This window comes from Hemiscyllium ocellatum, chromosome 7, assembly GCF_020745735.1.
Source record: "Hemiscyllium ocellatum isolate sHemOce1 chromosome 7, sHemOce1.pat.X.cur, whole genome shotgun sequence".
NCBI lineage: Eukaryota > Metazoa > Chordata > Chondrichthyes > Orectolobiformes > Hemiscylliidae > Hemiscyllium > Hemiscyllium ocellatum.
In genome coordinates, this window is record NC_083407.1 from 115,169,284 (window position 1) to 115,186,000 (window position 16,717).

Consider the following 16,717-nt stretch of genomic DNA (forward strand, 5'->3'; position numbering starts at 1 on the left):
GTTCTTCGTGAAGGTGACAAAACAGGTGGATGAAGGTTAAGTGGTTGATGTGGTGGTTATGGACTTCAATAAGGTGTTTGATAAGGTTCCACATAGGCTATTGCACAAAATACGGAGTTTCGGGATTGAGGGTGATTTAGCATTTGGATCAGAAATTGGCTAGCTGAAAGAAGACAGAAGGTGGTGGTTGATGGGAAGTGTTCATCCTGGAGCTCAGTTACCAGTGGAATGTGGTGAGGATCTGTTTTGGGGCCACTGCAGTTTGTCATTTTTATAAATGATCTGGATGTTGGCGTAGAAGGATGGGTTAGTAAATTTGCGGATGACACTACGATAGGCAGAGTTGTGGGTAGTGCTGAAGGATATTGTGGGTTACAGAGGGACATAGATAAGATGCAGAGCTGGGCTGAGAAGTGGCAAAGGGAGTTTAATGCCGAAAAGTGTGAGGTAATTCACTTCTGGAAGAAGAAACAGGAATGCAGAGTACTGGGCTAACGGTAGAATTCTTGGCAGTGTAGATAAACAGAGAGATCTCAGTGTCCAGGTGCATAAATCCCTGAAAGTTGCCACCCAGGTGGGTAGGGTTGTTAAGAAGTCATATGGTATGTTGGTGTTTATTGGTAGGGTGGTTGACTTTCAGAGCCACGAGTTCATGTTGCAGCTGTACAAGACACAGATAAGGCCGCACCTGGAGTATTATGTACAGTTCTGGTCCCAGCATTATGGGAAGGTTGTGGAAGCTTTGGAAAGGGTTCAGAGGAGATTTACTAGGATGTTGCCTGGTATGGAGGGAAGGTCTTACGAGGAAAAGCTGTGGGGACTGAGGCTGTTTTTGTTGGAGAGAAGAAGGTTGAGGGGTGACTTAATCGAGACGTATGAGATAATCAGAAGGTTAGATAGAGTAGATAATTGGAGCCTTTTTCCTCAGGCGGTGAAGGCTAACGCAAGGGGGCATAGCTTTAAATTGAGGGGTGATAGATTCAGGACAGATGTCAGGTGTAGTTTCTTTACTCAGAGTAATTGGGATGTGGAACGGCCTGCCTGCAACAGTAGTAGTTTTGCCGACATTAAGGGCATTGAAATGGACATTGGACATACAAATGGATAATAATGGGATGGTGTAGGTTAGATGGGCATCAGATGAATTTCACAGGTTGGCGTGACATGGAGGGCCGAAGGGACTGTACTGCGCTGTAACGCTCTACGTTCTATGTAACAGTTGAGCTGGCAGCAATAATGCCTGTGGAAGTGAGTGTTTCAAATTTCTACCAAACTGCCTGGACTTTGGACCATGTCTACATACATTTTATAAAGTAAACTGGTAGATCATCTTAAACACAGCTCCTCCCAATAACCTAGTGAACACGACATGGCCGAAGGATGCCTCATTGAACTTCACTGGGAGAACACAACTGAATTTCATAATCAGGATGGGACATGAGAGGTTATAATAATGTGGCCTAACCAGTGCCCAGGAGAAAGATTAAAAACAGTGCTAGTCACTGGCGCCTATACTTTTGGAGTGGAAGGTTTGTGGTCTTGGGCAGCACTGCACTCTCTCAGGTATCGCAATGTGCTGGGATACCAGTTCCCAGTAAGTATGCAGCTCCAGGACAGGGGACCAGAGTCAATTATCCTGGAGCAATGCCTTGTGGCCCTTGGTTTGGACAGCCAGTTGCAGACTGAGAAACATAGCCCAACTTTACTCGCACCCAAGCACACAAGTACTGACCACTGAAGGATACTGGAGAAGTAGGGCAGAGTATTGAATGAGTGTACATGTAAAGCAGAGGGAATACATGTGTGTGTGTGTGAGAGACAGACAGATTGGGTCAGAGAGTGTGCGTGTGAGTGAGAGAGACAGTATGAGAGTGTATGTGTGAGAGAAGAGTTTGTGTATGAGAAAATGTGAGTGAGAGTGTTTGTGTGACAGAGGATGTGTATGTGTGAAAGATTGTGTCTGTAAAAGACAGACTGAGAGAGAAAGAGAGTGGGTGTGTGAGAAAATAATTTCTAAATGATAACCCCTAGCTCTAGATTCTTCCACAGGAGGAAATATGCTTTCAACATCTATCTGAGCAAGATCCCTTGGGACTGTGTACAGTATAGAACATAGAACAGAACAGTGCAGGTTCTTTGGCCTTTGATGTTGTGCCGACCTTTCATCCTACTCTAAGATCAAACTAACCTACATAGCCTACTTTTTGCAAGATTTGTGAAGGTTTGTAGCTCAGGTTGAGGTTTAGGGTATAGGTTTGCTCACTGAGCTGTAGGTTTGATATCCAGACATTTCATTACCTGGCTAGGTAACATCATCAGTGGCGACCTCCAAGTGAAGCGAAGCTGTTGTCTCCTGCTTTCTATTTATATCTTTCTCCTGGATGGGGTTCCTGGGGTTTGTGGTGATGTCATTTCCTGTTCGTTTTCTGAGGGGTTGATAGATGGCACCTAGATCTGTGCGTTTATTTATGGCGTTGTGGTTGGAGTGCCAGGCCTCTAGGAATTCTCTGGCATGTCTTTACTTAGCCTGTCCCAGGATAGATATGTTGTCCCAGTTGAAATGGTGGTTTTTTTCATCCGTGTGTAGGGCTACGAGGGAGAGAGGGTCGTGTCTTTTTGTGGCTAGCTGGTGTTCATGTATCCTGGTGGCTAACTTTCTTACTACATAGCCTACATTTTACTATCATCCACGTGCCTATCCAAGAGTTGTTTAAATGTCCCTAATGTATGTGTCTGAGTCTACTACCACTGCTTTCCAAGCAACCACTACTCTCTGTGAAAAGAACTTATCTCTGACATCTCCCGTAAATCGTCCTCCAGTCACCTTAAAATTATGCCCCCTCGTGATAGCCATTTCCACCCTGGGAAAAACTCTACGGCTATCCACTCTTTCTATACCTCTCGTCATCTTATACACCTCTATCAAGTCACCTCTCATCCTTCATCCTTCTTTGTTAAAATGAGAAAAGCCCTAGCTCTCTCAACCTTTCCTCGGAAGATGCACCCTTAAGTGCAGGCTGCATCCTGGTAAATCTCCTCTGCACCCTCTCCAAAGCTTCCACATCCTTCCTATAATGAGGCAACCACAACTGAACACGATATTCCAAGTGTGGCCTAACCAGCGCTTTATAGAGGTGCAGCATAGCTTCGCAGCTCATGAACTCAATCCCCCTGCTAATGAAAGCCAAAAGTGTTTCAAGTAAGTCACTTTTGACAAAGATATAGGGCCCAGTATAAATTTCTAAATGAAATTGAAGGAGAAACATACACGGCTTTGGGAAGGGGGAGGGGAGCAGAATTAATTGGGTAGCTCTTTCAAAGAACCACCATGGGTTCGCTAGGCACAATAACCTTCATTTGTTTTGCAGTTCCATCAATGTAAAGGAGTAGTACTGAAGGAGCAGTACTTTTGGTGCTACATGCTCTGAAAGCATCAGAACAGGAGTGAATGAGCTCTGGTGCTCTTTGGACATCTCCCACCTGTCACCACCAACACCAACTGCCCCCATCCACACCTACCCCCAAGAACACATGATGTAACAAAGGCTGCTGTTTTGCAGAAAAACGCTCGTAACGTTTATTCACACTGCAGCTAAACTGAAGGATTTACACTGAACACTCTTCTTTCTCACTCTGGATAAGAGGGCTCTTGTGGACTGCTGGTGGATGGTTCATAGCCATGTTGTTGTCTGTTGTAGCTTATTTCTCACTCCTTCCGTTTGTCCATCAGCTCTAAGGCCTGCACGGTGTTTCGTCTCGCCTCCTCCAGGAGGTCAAGAGCCCTTGCTCTGGCCTGTGGACAAGCAGAGAAAATGTTAACTGCTAACCTTTCTAAGGTTGCACTGACAGCTCTTCAACACTGAAACCACACAGAGTGTTCTGCACTAGGACAGTAAACAGGTGGAAAGTGATAAAACCTTGCACATGCACTATCTTTGCAAACTAAGGAATCACCTAAAATCTTCATCCATCTCATGACACAATTACATTCAACACCAAACTATCAACGTGCACGTAGCACTGTTTTACACATGATTGAAGATATGTTCTTGCACAGGAGGTACTCCTAATTATCCTGATGAACAAAGGAGCCACTATTTCTTGGTGTGCTGTCCCTTGCCCAACCTCCGCAAAGCCCTGCAGTAACCCATCAGCTGTACTGTGTGTACCCAATACCCATTTGCGAGACTAATGAATCTGATTCCAATGGTGCAATGCAGTTTCAGCTATTGACTGAGCAGAAGAAATTCTCCTTATCATTGTCATAAAATCATGCAATGCAGAAAAGACTCTTTGGCCCATCAAGTCTTCACCAATATAATTACCACTAAAATTGCGCTAATCCCAATTTCCTGCACTTATCCCATACCCTTGATTGTTATGACATTTGAAGTACTCATCCAAATATATCCAAAGTTGTAAAGTTTCCAGCCTCTGCTAACTTTCCAGGCAATGCTATCCGGACTCCCCCCACCTGCTGAGTGAAAAATGTTTTTTTCCCAAATTCCCTCTGAAACCCCTGCCCTTACCATAAAACTACGCCCTCTCATGATTGATCCCTCAACCAAGGCAACAGCTGCTCTCTATTCACCCGTCCATACCTATCATAATCTTACACACCTCAGTCATGTCCCCACTCAGTCCTCCCTGCTCTAAAGAAAACACTGCAAACCTATCTAATCTCTCCTTATAGCTCAAGTTCTCCACCCCAGGCAACATCTTAGTGAACCTCTCTGTACTCCCTCTAATGCTGTCACATCCTTCCTGTAGTGAGGTGACCAGAACTGCACACAGTTCTCTAGCAGTGGCCTAACCAATGCTCTGTACAACTTCCAACATTACATCTTTGTTTTTATACTCTGCCATTGACCCATATGCCTTCTTAGCTATCTTGTGCATGTGCTCTGCCAACTTCAGGGATCTTTGAATAATTACCCCAAGATCCTTCTGTTCCTCTAAGTTACCCAGTGCCCTGCCATTCATTAAATACTCTGTCATCTTGTTTCTTCTTCAAAGTGCATCATCTCACACTTATCGGGGTTAAATACCATCTGAACTTGTTTGCCTATCTGACCATCCCATCTATATCTTCCTGTAATCTACAACTGTCTTCTTCTCTATTAACACTCTATCAATCTTGGTGCCATCTGCAAATTTGCTTAACATTTCCCTGATATTTTCACCTGTATCATTTATGCATATATCAAACAATAAGGATCCCAGTACTGATCCTTGTAGTACATCACTGTACACCAACCTCCCATCACTCAAACTGCCTTCTACCAGTACCCTTCATGCTCTATTACTCAGCCAGTTTCTGATCTATTTGCTAAGTTTCTCTCAATTCCATGTCAATTGATTTCAGGCTGTGCTTTCTGACCTGCTGCCATGGAAATTATTTGTCCCTCTTTAACAAAAACCTCAGTAATTTTGAACGCCTCTGTTGAGTTTCCCTTAACCTTCTCTGCTCCAAGGAGAACAATCTCTTCTGCAGCCTACAGGATAGAAGATGCTTGTCCATGGAGTCATTCTGGAAAAGCGCTTTTCCAGCAACACATTTTCAGCTCTGATCTGCAGACCTCACTTTCACCATGGAGTCATTTGTAGAAATGTGATGTCTGAGGCTTTGCCATCCTCTCTAAAGAGTCGTGTCCAGATTTGGATATAATACCCAGCTTGTGTTAAATAGAGATTCCTAAAAATTTAGCATAACTAAGTTGCTTTTAAGTCTGAAGGGCGGTCTTGCAGAGTTGGGATCTTTAAAACTGGCAGGTGTTGGCCTGGATGTGAAAGTCCTTCATCTATTTCACACAGATACCATTTTTGCCTATGGGGGTGGGGTGTTAGAGTGGTGAGAGAGAGAGTCCTAATTTTCATATTAGGAAAATCTGAACTTAGCACAGCAATTTCAATTCAGTGCTGAATTCAAACACACCCCACTTTGGCTGTAATCTAAGGTGTGGGAATCACAAATTTTAGATTAGATTAGATTAGATTACTCACAGTGTGGAAACAGGCCCTTCGGCCCAACAAGTCCACACCGACCCGCCGAAGCGCAACCCACCATACCCCTACATTTACCCATTACCTAACACTACGGGCAATTTAGCATGGCCAATTCACCTGATCCGCACATCTTTGGACTGTGGGAGGAAACCGGAGCACCCGGAGGAAACCCACGCAGACACGGGGAGAACGTGCAAACTCCACACAGACAGTCGCCTGAGGCGGGATGGAGTACACATACAACAGCATGATCTGAAACATGTTAAACCTCTTGTTCTTGTTTTATATATCTAATAGTGTTCTTACACATAACCGAATGTTTTCTCCCCATCACCAAATCGTGTCTTTTTTTTGTTTTTAACTATTAACCACCACTAATAAATCACCTGTACAGCCAATTAGATAATGACAACCAAATCCCATTATGGGGAATGCAAACCATCAAAAGTGAGGGAGAGGTAGGGAAAGTGGAAAGGGGCTAAATCAAACTGAAATTGGAAGAACAATAAAGCTCTGCATCCCTGTTGTGCCCACCCAAATCTAAAGGCATCGACAGCATTCATCAATACCACATGCTCCCCTCCCAAGGGGTTCCAGGCACAAACATAAACTCACACTCTTTATTTTTGTCTACCCAAAAGTGTTAAGACACACATTAGAGTGCCTGCCCACCACCAAAATCACTGACTTAACTGGTAACCACAACCAGCTAAAACATCCAGTTGAGTACAGGTCATTCTGTTATAACATGCGTTTTGTCAACTTGAACTGGCTGCAATATGATTGACAAATAGAGACGCTATTTCTAAAGCATGAACTTTTTAAATGCGTGTTGGCTATAATGCAATTGTATCAGTAACACTTTAAGTGCTATTTTTATTGTGTGACTTTTGTTTGATGCAGGGTTGCACAAGAATGCAACCATGGCACTATAGGAAAACTACCTGTATATGAAAGCAAAGCCCATTATGGGCAAAGCAAACCATGAAAGTTGAGGGATTAGTGTATAGAGAGCAGGAAGAGAATCAGAATGGAGTTGGAGAGGGAATGTCCCACTGTTTAAACAGAAAAACAAATTGGCTTCAGATGTCAATGATTGTTAAAACCAAATCTCTGTCGGACTACTTTAATTGAGAGACCAGCTGATATAATTGCTTTGGCAGTATTTAATGACATTCTCTTCGGGCTACTTTTATTTTTTTTCTCTTTTCATCTTTCATGGGATGTGGGCATTGCTGGCTAAGTGTTTTAATAAGTTCAAGAGTCTTTGAACAGTAGTAATTCAAGCTCTAGGTTTCAGTCAGGCGTTTTTTTAAAGCTAGCCAGAGAAGGCTATACATAGCTATAAATCAGTGGAGGTGAGCAACCTGTGTTCAGAGAGACTGAGGGCAGTGCAAGCCTACCTAAGCTGAGTGGTTTGTTTGCTCTGTGGGGTGGGGTTGGACTCTAATGAATCAGTGAGACACAATTGTGGGATGAGACGTTGAGCTGCTGGGCAGTGAGCAATTATTGGGGCATTGTAAGGTTGAATCTTGTCACCTGACGTTTTGTCACTGGTCTGGTGTTTTGGATTAGTCCAATCATATTACCATTACACCATCACTGACAACTACATGCATGCAAAGAAGAAATAGGAAGCTCTCCAGGCTGAATAGGAGTTATTGCAGTGGGAATTCTGAGGCAAGATCTTCAACAGCAAAGAATTGGAGGTTTTGTGACAGAGGTAGAGTTTTAATGAGGTCTAGTAACCTACAATGTCACTAGAATCTGTATAGTGTGGAAACAGACTCTTTAAGTCCACACTGACCCTCTGACCCACCCAGACCCATTCCCCAAACCTATTGCTCTGCATTTACCCCTGACTAATGCACCTACCCTATACATCCCTAAACACTATAGCTAATTTAGCATAGCCAATTCACCTAACCTGCACATCTTTGGATTGTAGGAAGAAACCAGAGGAAACCTATACAGACACGGAGAATGTGCAAACTCCACGCAGACAGTCACCCGAGGCTGGAATCAAACCCAGGTCCCTGGCAATGTGAGGCAGCAGCACTAACCACTGAGCCATGGTGCTGCACTAGCATCTGGGTGTGCTATTGTTAAGGAATCCATGGGATCTATCTTGACCACATCTGCTATCTGGTGTACTCTGCATATTAACCAATATTTACATAATGTTAATACTGAATGCTAGATAATGAGTTTTAAATCCTAGCTTGTTTTGCTTTCTAACATTGTACATTAAAGTTTATTTTTATGGTTTAAAACTGGAATGTTGTGGATTTATTTTTGTAGGGATAGGGATATAAGGATTATTAATGGTGTGAAAGAGGGAAAAAAAGCGTTACTTATCCTGAACGAGATTGTAATGGAATTTCAGGGATGGGATCTGGTCCAGGATTATAAAAATATTGGTATAATCCATGATTGTAATAGTTGTTCCTAGCCTTCTCACAATTTATTTCCCCATCCTTTAGAAACAGTGTTCTCCATTTTATCATACCTTGGTGCTGAAATCCTGATCTTTCATATCCTTGAGGTTAATGATGATGTTGTAATGGGCCCCAAATACTCCCAGTTCCAAAGCTTTAGCAGCAACCTAGACAGAAACAGACAGTTGAGAGCAAAGTGGGAAGAGGTGTTGGTACATCTCAGTTATCCCCACGGGTAGTCTTCTGTTCTCTGGGTGGGCCAAATTCAAATATCAGAGGAACTTCATGGGGAACACTTACTGCAGAGAGTATGTCCAAAATATTCTTTCCATTTCAATCAGATTCCAAGCTTAGGTAAGCTCATAGGGCTTGACAGCCCAAAACCAACATACTTGCTGACTCTACAAACATTTAAATCTGTTCAGGCATGCTGCAACATAAATCTGGGGCAAGTGGGGCTTGAACCCCTATTCTTTGGCCCAGAAATAGGGACATTACCGCTATGTGGTACTTGACTTGATATCCTTAACTTCCAAAACCAGAAGCTTCCATTCAGATGCTATGGGTGATCTTTAAGATCTTGAAGCGACTTGACAGGATGGGTTGTAGAGGATGTTTCCTCTTGTGGGGACTCTAGAATGAAGGGCCAATGTTTCAAAATGAAGTGTTTTTTTTTCTCTTAGAAGCTTGTGAGTCATTGGAACTATCCCTCAGAAGCTGTTGGAGACGGTCTTTTTTTTAAAGGGAGAGATAACTTCTCAATATGTGAGGGGGTGAAAGGTTATCTAGATGGTTAAGATTGTGCAGTAATCATATCAGCTATGATCCTATTGAATGATGGCTCAAGGTGCACAGTGGTCTACTCCTGTTTGTATACTTAGGTAACCACCATTAAGGACCAACCAAAACTTGTTAAAGCTGGGTCTCTCATTCACTTTTAAAGCTGAATCAACACAAGACACAGAAGGAACTAACTGTGTCTGGCAATTGTGGCACCACATCCGCGTTGATTTTAAAGCCCCCTACCCCACCCATAGCCAGGTGTACCTGCAAGTCTGATTTGCAGGCCAGGTTTCCACATGTTGCCATCTCCTTTAAGACAGGCCAGAGACTGTTCACCTTCTCTGCTAAGGCCAGGGGGACGTTGATTGCTTTCTTCAAACCGTCCTGCATTGCAGCTTCTCGCCTGAGAACGGAATTAAGAAGACAACTCAGCAGTTTATGACATGAGCCATTTGATCAGAAGTCCACTTTCCTAGAAGGTTTAGAAATTTGTCCATGGTATGTGGGCATCACCGGCTAGGCCAACATTTATTGCCCATCTCCAACTGCCCTTGAACTGAGTGGCCACTGAATCAGATCAGCCACATTGAATGACAGACCGGACTCAAGGGGCCAAGTGGCATACTCCTGTTTGCATGCTGGTGTCTCTTTATCTAACCAGTCCAGCTCCCTCAGTATAAACTCAGTTTTAAAACACAAGCATTATTTTGCAACACTACAGGTTTTAAAGGTAAGGTGAGGTGAGGTGCAGTGGCATCCTAACAGTTTGCCTAGTGCTAGCAAAGAGTGATAGCATTGCCATTCAGTAGCCATATAGTGAGGCAATTCACTTTCTCTCCCAAAATGGAGGGAGGCCATTTCAGAGTCAATCGTACTGCTATGGATCTGGAGTCACAGCTACAGCAGACTGGAGCGAAAGACAGCAGACTTCCTTCCCTAAAAGGAGTTAGGTGTTTATTACAGCAAGCAATGATCATTGTCATGGTCACCATTACATATAAGCTGGTTCAATCCTACTCACCTGGCCTTTCCCCATCTCCCTGCAACCCCTGTTCAATCTTCAGGTGTTGGTCCTCTTTTGAAAGTCCCAGTTGAGTCTGTCCTTGCCTTTATCATGCCACTGGGTAGTGCACTCAAGATCCTAACCCCAGGGGTTTCCAAATTATGGGTCATGCCCCCCAATGAGACAGTCAGGTGACCATATGGCCTGAGAGCTCTGAGTTAGCAATGGCGACTGTCCAACAGGGGAGTTCCAGGATCAGAGCTGAACTGAGGAGCCATTGCACGTGAAGGCTACATCAGAAATCTTTATGACAGTTATGGGCACAAGAACTGTCTCTCTCACAACATTTTAACAACTCCCTCCTTCCCTGTCACAACTGAACAACCTCATTGACCCCTCATCTCATGCTCTGTATGGGGTCACATCAATTTCACACATTAAATATTTGTAACATTTGAGAAAAATTTAGGAAGAGCCACTTTCTGGGATAGGGTTTTTCCCCATATTCCTATTTGTTCATTTCCCCCTTGCCTTAAAAAGTTTAGGGTTATGTCGCCTCTGCTTTGAGGCCCTTCTGCCAATGGGAAATCTGGAAAACAGGTGAAAGGTCGTGAGTCATTGGAACTTTTCCTGAATAGCTCGTGGAGGCAGAGTCCTTTAATCCTCTTGAAGGGAGAGAAACAAGTGGCTGTAAGGTTATCACAATAGGTGGGAATGTGGGGTAATCAGAATCGTCCACAATGGCTCAAGGGACCAAGTGGATTACTCTTGTTTCCATACTGGTGTCTTTTCATCTAACCTGTCCAGCTACCTCAACGTAAACTGAAGTCCCAGCAAGATCTTGAAATACAGAGCGAGCTGAGGTGCAATGGTGTCAAGATTAGCTAAATGCTGGCAAAGAGGTGGTAGCAGTTGGCATTGCCACTCAGCAGCCATGCAGTGAGGTAATTTACTTTCTCGCCCAAAACAGATCAAGGCAGTCATTGATCCGAATTAAGCTCCCCCTTTCAGGAGTTCCTTTCTCTTGGAAGGGGGTGAGCTGACCGGGAATTGGGGTTGTGGGAGTAGTGAGATAATGGGAATGGTCTGAGCCCTGGGTTCTGTTCCTTCAGGAAAGATTTGCCATTGGGCTGGCAATGCCCAGCAATGACTCTGAAGAGGTGCTGTCCAGTGAAGGAGGAAGCTGAAGAGGGAGAAGCAGGCCCACGAATTCAGACAGCAGCTTTGCCACTTCTATTGACAGCTTTATATTCGGGGAGTAGCAGATGGGGGTCGTGGGCACAGACCATTAGAGAGTCTGAGGCAACTCAAGGGCCTAGGTTTGCTGACAGTGACGTTGAAGGGTGATAATGTTACTGTAAACTGATCCTGCACTGAGACGCCATGTCCAATCTGAGATGTATGATGATGGTGATACAGTGACTCTGAATTCCTGCATCTCAGGCGCATTCCTGGAGCCTCTTGGCAACACATATGGCTTCTCCCAATGAATCACAGATTGCTGCATTGAGGTAGTGAACAAGAATCTCCTCAGGAATATCATCCACATTAGAGGAGGGTGCAGAGGAGATTTACTAGGATGTTGCTGGGCTGTAGAGTTACAGTTCTGAAAAGAGAGTGGACGGACTGGGATTCCTTTCCTTAAAGCAGAGGAAGCTGAGAGGGATATGATTAAGATCTATAAAATTATGAGGGGCATAAATAGGATAGTTGAAAGAAACGTCTCCCTATGATGGAGCGATCAAAGACTGTGGGTATAAATTTAAAGTTAGGGGCAGAGATTTACATATGCATTTGCCATGCCAAGGTAGACAAGGCTATGGACCAAGTGCTGAAAATTAAGATTAGAATTGTTAGGTGGTTGCTTTTGAGTGAAGCAGATATGATGGGCCAAAGGATCTTTGTCTATGCTGTAGATCATTATGACTCTAACCTATAAAGAAGATTTTGAACTTATGAGAGTCATCATGCCGAGCGAGCAAGAGGTTTTGGCAAAATTACTTGAGCCTTGCCAATTTCCATCCACTGCACCTATGGGGCCATCATGAAAATATTGACCAACCAGCAGACTGCATTGGTCGGAAAGGGTTATCATCCTCTCACAGTCCACCTTGTCAGGGTACGTAGTGCCATGGAAATGGTCACAATAGGAGTGGTTACCTTGGGAGCAGTCATCATAGGAATGGTCACCATGCGAGTTCACCATGGGAGCAGTTACTATGGGGTTGGTCACCATGGGAGCAGTTACAGTGGGAACATGATTATGAACTCCCAGGTGCTGCAACTTTTCTGAGGAACCCAAGGAGTGAGGCTAAGCAGCATCTTCACATGAATCTCTCTGCAGCAGCAGTGCGATTTCCTCAGCCGATAGAGGAGGGGTTGGATGAGTGACAATCTCACTGTGCTAGTAATCCCGAGGCCCAGACTAATACTCTTAGACATGGGTTCAAATTCCATCACAGCAGTTAGTGGAATCTAAACATTATTAATAAAAGAATCTCAATTTGAAAGTGAAAGTCTCAGTGATGGTGATCATGACAGCTATCATCAATTGTCAAAAAATACCCAACAGTTTCACTAAAGTGTTTTTTTACATTTGTTCATGGGATGAGGGTGTCACTGGCTTGGACAGCATTATAACCTATCCCAAAGTGCCCAGACAGCAGTTAAGAGTCAACCACATTGTTTTGGGTCTGGATTCACATATCAGCCATGGCATCTAGGGATGGCAGTTTCCCTCCCTCAAGGGCATTAGTGAATCAGATGGTTTTTTCCCCCCAGTAATTGGTAATGGATTCATGGTCAACATTAGACTCTTAATTCCAGATTTTCATCAAATTCAAATTCCACCATCTACCATTGACAGGATTCAAACCTAGGTAACCAGATTGTTAGCTAGATTAACAGCCTAGCATTAATACCTCTCAGCTGTAGTGTCCCCATGATTTCCATATCGAGAAGGAAATCTGCCACGTTTTCCATGTAACTCCATGGCCACAGCATTGTGGTTGTCTCGTAACTGCCTTCTGAAATGGCCGAGTGGGGACACTCAGTTGTATCTAAGAGCAACTAGGGATGGGAAACAAATACTGGCCCAGCCGACAACATCCACAAAACAACAGAATTTATGGTTTCCTGTAAACCTGCTAGAAAATGAATGTCTCAACTAAGGAAGTATCCAAAGTATCAGAAACTCAGCCAACTATTAGAGTACAGGCAGACAATCCTTTATCCGAAATCCAAAACCTGAAGTTTGTCTCATGAAGTTTTTTTGCATAACAAGGTTGTTTGACGTGCGAACTCCACACTCACTTGATGCACATCACTCGGGTGTGACATGGTGGCATGGCCTAGCACTAGCAGGCATCCATTGTGTCTCAGCGCTTGTACTGGCCACACGCTGGTCTGCTATTCGGTAAGATTTTAAAAAATTGCACTGTGAAAACGTCATTTATTTTGAAATCTGAAAAATTCCAAATTCCGAGAAGAACAACTGGTCCCAAGAATTTCGGATAAAGGATTGTGTACCTGAATCAGTTTGCTCGTGAGGATGAGACAGAGACAAAGTGATTGAAACCAGTAATACAATAAGCTCTCATTCGCAAAGGAATTGAAACTGGATGTTGATTATTATATTTAGTGAGTTAGTAGAGATTGTGTATTATAATGCTGATACAAGATCTATTGAATTGGTTTGAGTCAGACTGTCTGGAACTTACCTTTCCCTTTCTGCTGAGGTTGACTTGGGCATCTTGAGGGCAGCCTGAAGAAAACATTGAACAAGCACAAATTCAGTGTGTCATTGCAGCACCTGTGTTTCAGTTGACACACACACATTGAGGCTAAAAGGACAACAAGGGCTTGGGTGCAATCCAAAATGAAATCTTCAGTGTATAGATTTTGGGTAAAGGGCTAAAATGAGTTTTAAGGAGAGCTACAGAGCATGTGTGAAAATAATGGCAGATTGCCTGGGAACTGTAGATTGTGTTTGTCAGGCTGGAGCGACATGTCGTTACTGACCATGTCTTGTAAATAGTTTAATAAAGTCTGTGTATGTTACTGACACTTAGAAGAGTGTAGACGTATTGGCTAAATCTTATGTTGTTTTGATAATGTTTGAGCTGTTTTGGAGGGATTTCCACTGTATTTTATCAAACCCACTTCATTAACTATCTTTCCCCTATGTGTGTGTCATGTTTAACTAGCAGCGTCTCCATCAGATGGTGGCGGCTGCGTACCATCAACACAATGCCAATGATCTGGTAAAATGGTCCTCTGCAGGGTATTTCAATATTGGAATGTGCTTCCTGCATCCTTGCCCCAGATAACTCCTCTGAACCCATTAATAAAATTTCCACAGCTATCCACACCCCCCACCCAACCAACCACTAATGTCAGTAACTATTTTCTTGCTGATTGTGGGATTTGCTCTCCTTACTGTGTTCCCATAACCCTGTAGAATCACAGAACCATACAGTACAGCCCAATGAGTCTGTAAAGGCAAAACTTTACTGCTGTTTACATCAGTCCCACATTCCCTCCCAACACGTGGTGGCAGGGAGACTTCACTGAGGAGCAATCTGGGAGAGGTCAGCTCAGTCACCACGACTGAACCGGGGGTCAAGGAATGGTAAACCTCAAACAGTAGTGTCTCCATCCTTCCCCTCTCCTCTAACTGAACAAAAGTTAAAAATCCTACAACACCAGTGATCTTGTGCTACAAATTCTGTGTCTTATCATCCTGCCCCACTAGATACCTGATGAAGGGGCAGCTCTGAAAGCTGTTGGACTGTAACCTAGTGTTTGTGTGCTTTTTTTAACTTTGTCCACCCTAGTCCAACACCGGTACTTCCTCATCAAAAAAAAAGAGGAGAAAAGGCTTGAGCGAGGCTGTTAGAACTTTTGTTGTAGCCTGGAAGGTACTTGGTCTGTATGTAAAGATTGCATTCTAATTTAAATAGCCAAATAATTGAAAGTTATTAACAAAATAGTTTGAGAGAGGCTGCTGTGTGACAGAAGTGGTGCCGGTTGATATAAGTGTGGTCTTAGGTGAATACTGAACTTGAGTGAGTAAAATATGCAAAGGTAAGATTCTTTTATCTTTCTTGGTGTAAAGGGGCAAAGATGGCATTTAGGGCAATGGTATTCATTTCTTGTCAGATGTGGGCGATCAGGGAGCAGTTTGGTGTCCCTGACGACAACGTCTGCAGTGAGTGTGATTGGCTGCAGCTCCTCATAAACCACACTGTTCAATCCAAAGCAGTGGCTGGATCCGCTGGGGAGCATCCTGGGGACAGAGAGTGTAATGTACAGTAGTTACAGGGAGATGGTCATACTGCAGATTCAGTCAGGTAGATGGGTGACTGCCAGGATAGGCAGGCAGGTAGTACAGGAGTCTTTTGTGACTATTCTCCTCTCTAATAGGTGTACTGTTTTGGATACTGTTGTGGGGTGGGGGGCAAATAGCCTCTCAGGACAATACAACAGCAGCAGCCAGGCTTGTGGCACCACAACTGGCTCTGTGGTACAGCAGGGTTGGGAAAGTCCAAGTGAGTGATAGTTCCAGGGGACTTGCTAATCATGGGCACAAACAGATGTTTCTGTGGCTGTGTTCAAGACTCCAGCATAGTGAGTTGTCTCCCTGGTGCCAGGGTCAAGGATATCTCTTGAGTGGTGGCATGACATTCTCAAGGGGGAGGGTGAGCAGTCAGAGGTCAGAGGGTGTGTGTGTGTGTGTGCGTGATAGAAAGAAAAAAGAAAGGCTGATGGACTCTCTCTCTCTCTTTCTCTCTGACTTTTCCCTTGTAAGAACTTGTTTGATTTTTTCCTTTTGTGCCAAGGGATGTTTATGGGGATTGTTGCAAATATTTTGAAACAGCATCATTAAGTTGTGATAGTCTGTTGTGTTTTTGGATAGGTTATTTGGTATTCTGTTTTCTGTCATTTTTGTTTCATTCAGTAATATTGTAAATAAATTCTGTTTTATTTAAAACAAAGTGGTTTGACCATCTGATTCTCTCCTGGATTACCCACTATACACTTGCTTAAAACAATTATCAAAATTAGGGTCTGGGCTACTTTCTTAAAAAGTCTTGAGGGGTCCATAACAGTAGGCAAAATCTTAAATGAGTACTTTGCGTTGGTATTCATCCAGGAGAAAGATATAGAGGACAGTGAGATTAGTGCTGAAAATGTGTTGCTGGAAAAGCGCAGCAGGTCAGGCAGCATCCAAGGAACAGGAGATTCGACGTTTCGGGCATAAGCTTATGCCCGAAACGTTGAATCTCCTGTTCCTTGGATGCTGCCTGACCTGCTGCGCTTTTCCAGCAACACATTTTCAGCATCAATTGAGTACGAGAGTCAGGATGTCATGTTTCAGTGTTGTAAGACTTTGGTTAGGCCAGAATTGCATTCAATTCTAGTCACCATATTACAGGAAGGATTTGGAGGCTTAAGAGAGGGTGCAGAAGAGGTTCTGCAGGATGCT

At 43.6% G+C, this 16,717-nt stretch overlaps 1 protein-coding gene across 1 annotated transcript in view; it reads right to left on the bottom strand.

The window, feature by feature from the left end:
- Window positions 1–3,706: 3,706 nt before the first annotated feature.
- ftcd (formimidoyltransferase cyclodeaminase) overlaps window positions 3,707–16,717 on the bottom strand; it is a 41,568-nt gene continuing 28,557 nt past the window's right edge. The window contains exons 11-14 of the mRNA XM_060828171.1: window positions 13,950–13,993; window positions 9,492–9,630; window positions 8,516–8,611; window positions 3,707–3,793 (exon numbers count right to left, since the gene is read on the bottom strand). Coding sequence (XP_060684154.1) covers window positions 3,707–3,793; window positions 8,516–8,611; window positions 9,492–9,630; window positions 13,950–13,993 — 366 coding nt within the window. The remainder of the gene's footprint in view (window positions 3,794–8,515; window positions 8,612–9,491; window positions 9,631–13,949; window positions 13,994–16,717) is intronic.